General features: G+C 28.8%; 1 protein-coding gene across 1 annotated transcript in view; it reads right to left on the bottom strand.

Annotated features, from left to right (window-relative positions):
- Positions 1 to 477: 477 nt before the first annotated feature.
- Positions 478 to 1,092, bottom strand: part of LOC106462211 (COMM domain-containing protein 4-like) — a 16,505-nt gene continuing 15,890 nt past the window's right edge. The window contains exon 8 of the mRNA XM_013922110.2: positions 478 to 731. Within this exon, the coding sequence (XP_013777564.1) occupies positions 691 to 731 (41 nt within the window). The 3' untranslated portion in view covers positions 478 to 690. The remainder of the gene's footprint in view (positions 732 to 1,092) is intronic.

Raw genomic sequence — 1,092 nt, 5'->3', positions numbered from 1 at the left:
AACCCGAACCACTTGGCTCCTTTCACACTCACATTGATCTTACAATAATGCATTTAATCTCTTTATTGTAAAAGTCAAGCACCCTAACCACTTGGCTCCTTTCACACTCACATTGATCTTACAATAATGCATTTAATCTCTTTATTGTAAAAGTCAAGCACCCTAACCACTTGGCTCCTTTCACACTCACATTGATCTTACAATAATGCATTTAATCTCTTTATTGTAAAAGTCAAGCACCCTAACCACTTGGCTCCTTTCACACTCACATTGATCTTACAATAATGCATTTAATCTCTTTACTGTGAAAGTTCTATCTTTGTAAGTTATCTTATAAAAGTTGCAAATGTTCTCATGCTATGATAACATCTTTTAAAAGATGTTTATGATGTTTTGTGGTGTCTTACTGAGTTTACCATTAACACCACTTAAAAGCTATGAATGATTTTTTGTGGTGTCATTATCACGGTTTATATCTGACATTTTTACAAAATTTTATTAATGACTTCAAATACACAAATTTCTCAGAAATGTTTCATGTTTTATGAATATTTGACAACAATAAGTGTAAATTCAACAATAAAATGTTATGATTCGGAATAAATCATTATTTCCTTGATACATACTTTCAACTCATCAACCAGCATAATCTCCAAAGGATGCGTGTGACACATTTCAAATCTCATAACATTATCCAAGTCCTTCCATCATCTTATAAGCTTCTTTCAGGTCTAGAGAAAGGAAGAAATTTAAAATGTAATATCTGAATATTAAATTTGGTTTAAATACTAATCAGTATTTACCAGTGATGATCAACTAAGCACAGTATCTGTCCTAGAAAACAAAATGTTATTTTTACTTTTTCATTTTACCAGTTTTTAAGGTTTATGATCTTTCTCCTGAGAATCAAAAATGTGATACTATTATTTAGTAAACTCTAAAATAATAATAATGTGTGGTACTATTATTTAGTAAACTCTAAAATAATAATAATGTGTGGTACTATTATTTAGTAAACTCAAATAATAATAATAATAATGTGTGGTACTATTATTTAGTGAACTCTAAAATAATAATAATGTGTGGTACTAT

This window comes from Limulus polyphemus, unplaced genomic scaffold (genome assembly GCF_000517525.1).
Source record: "Limulus polyphemus unplaced genomic scaffold, Limulus_polyphemus-2.1.2 Scaffold1118, whole genome shotgun sequence".
NCBI lineage: Eukaryota > Metazoa > Arthropoda > Merostomata > Xiphosura > Limulidae > Limulus > Limulus polyphemus.
Note: the sequence above shows the minus strand (reverse complement) of the source record. Positions and strands in the feature narration are given on the sequence as shown.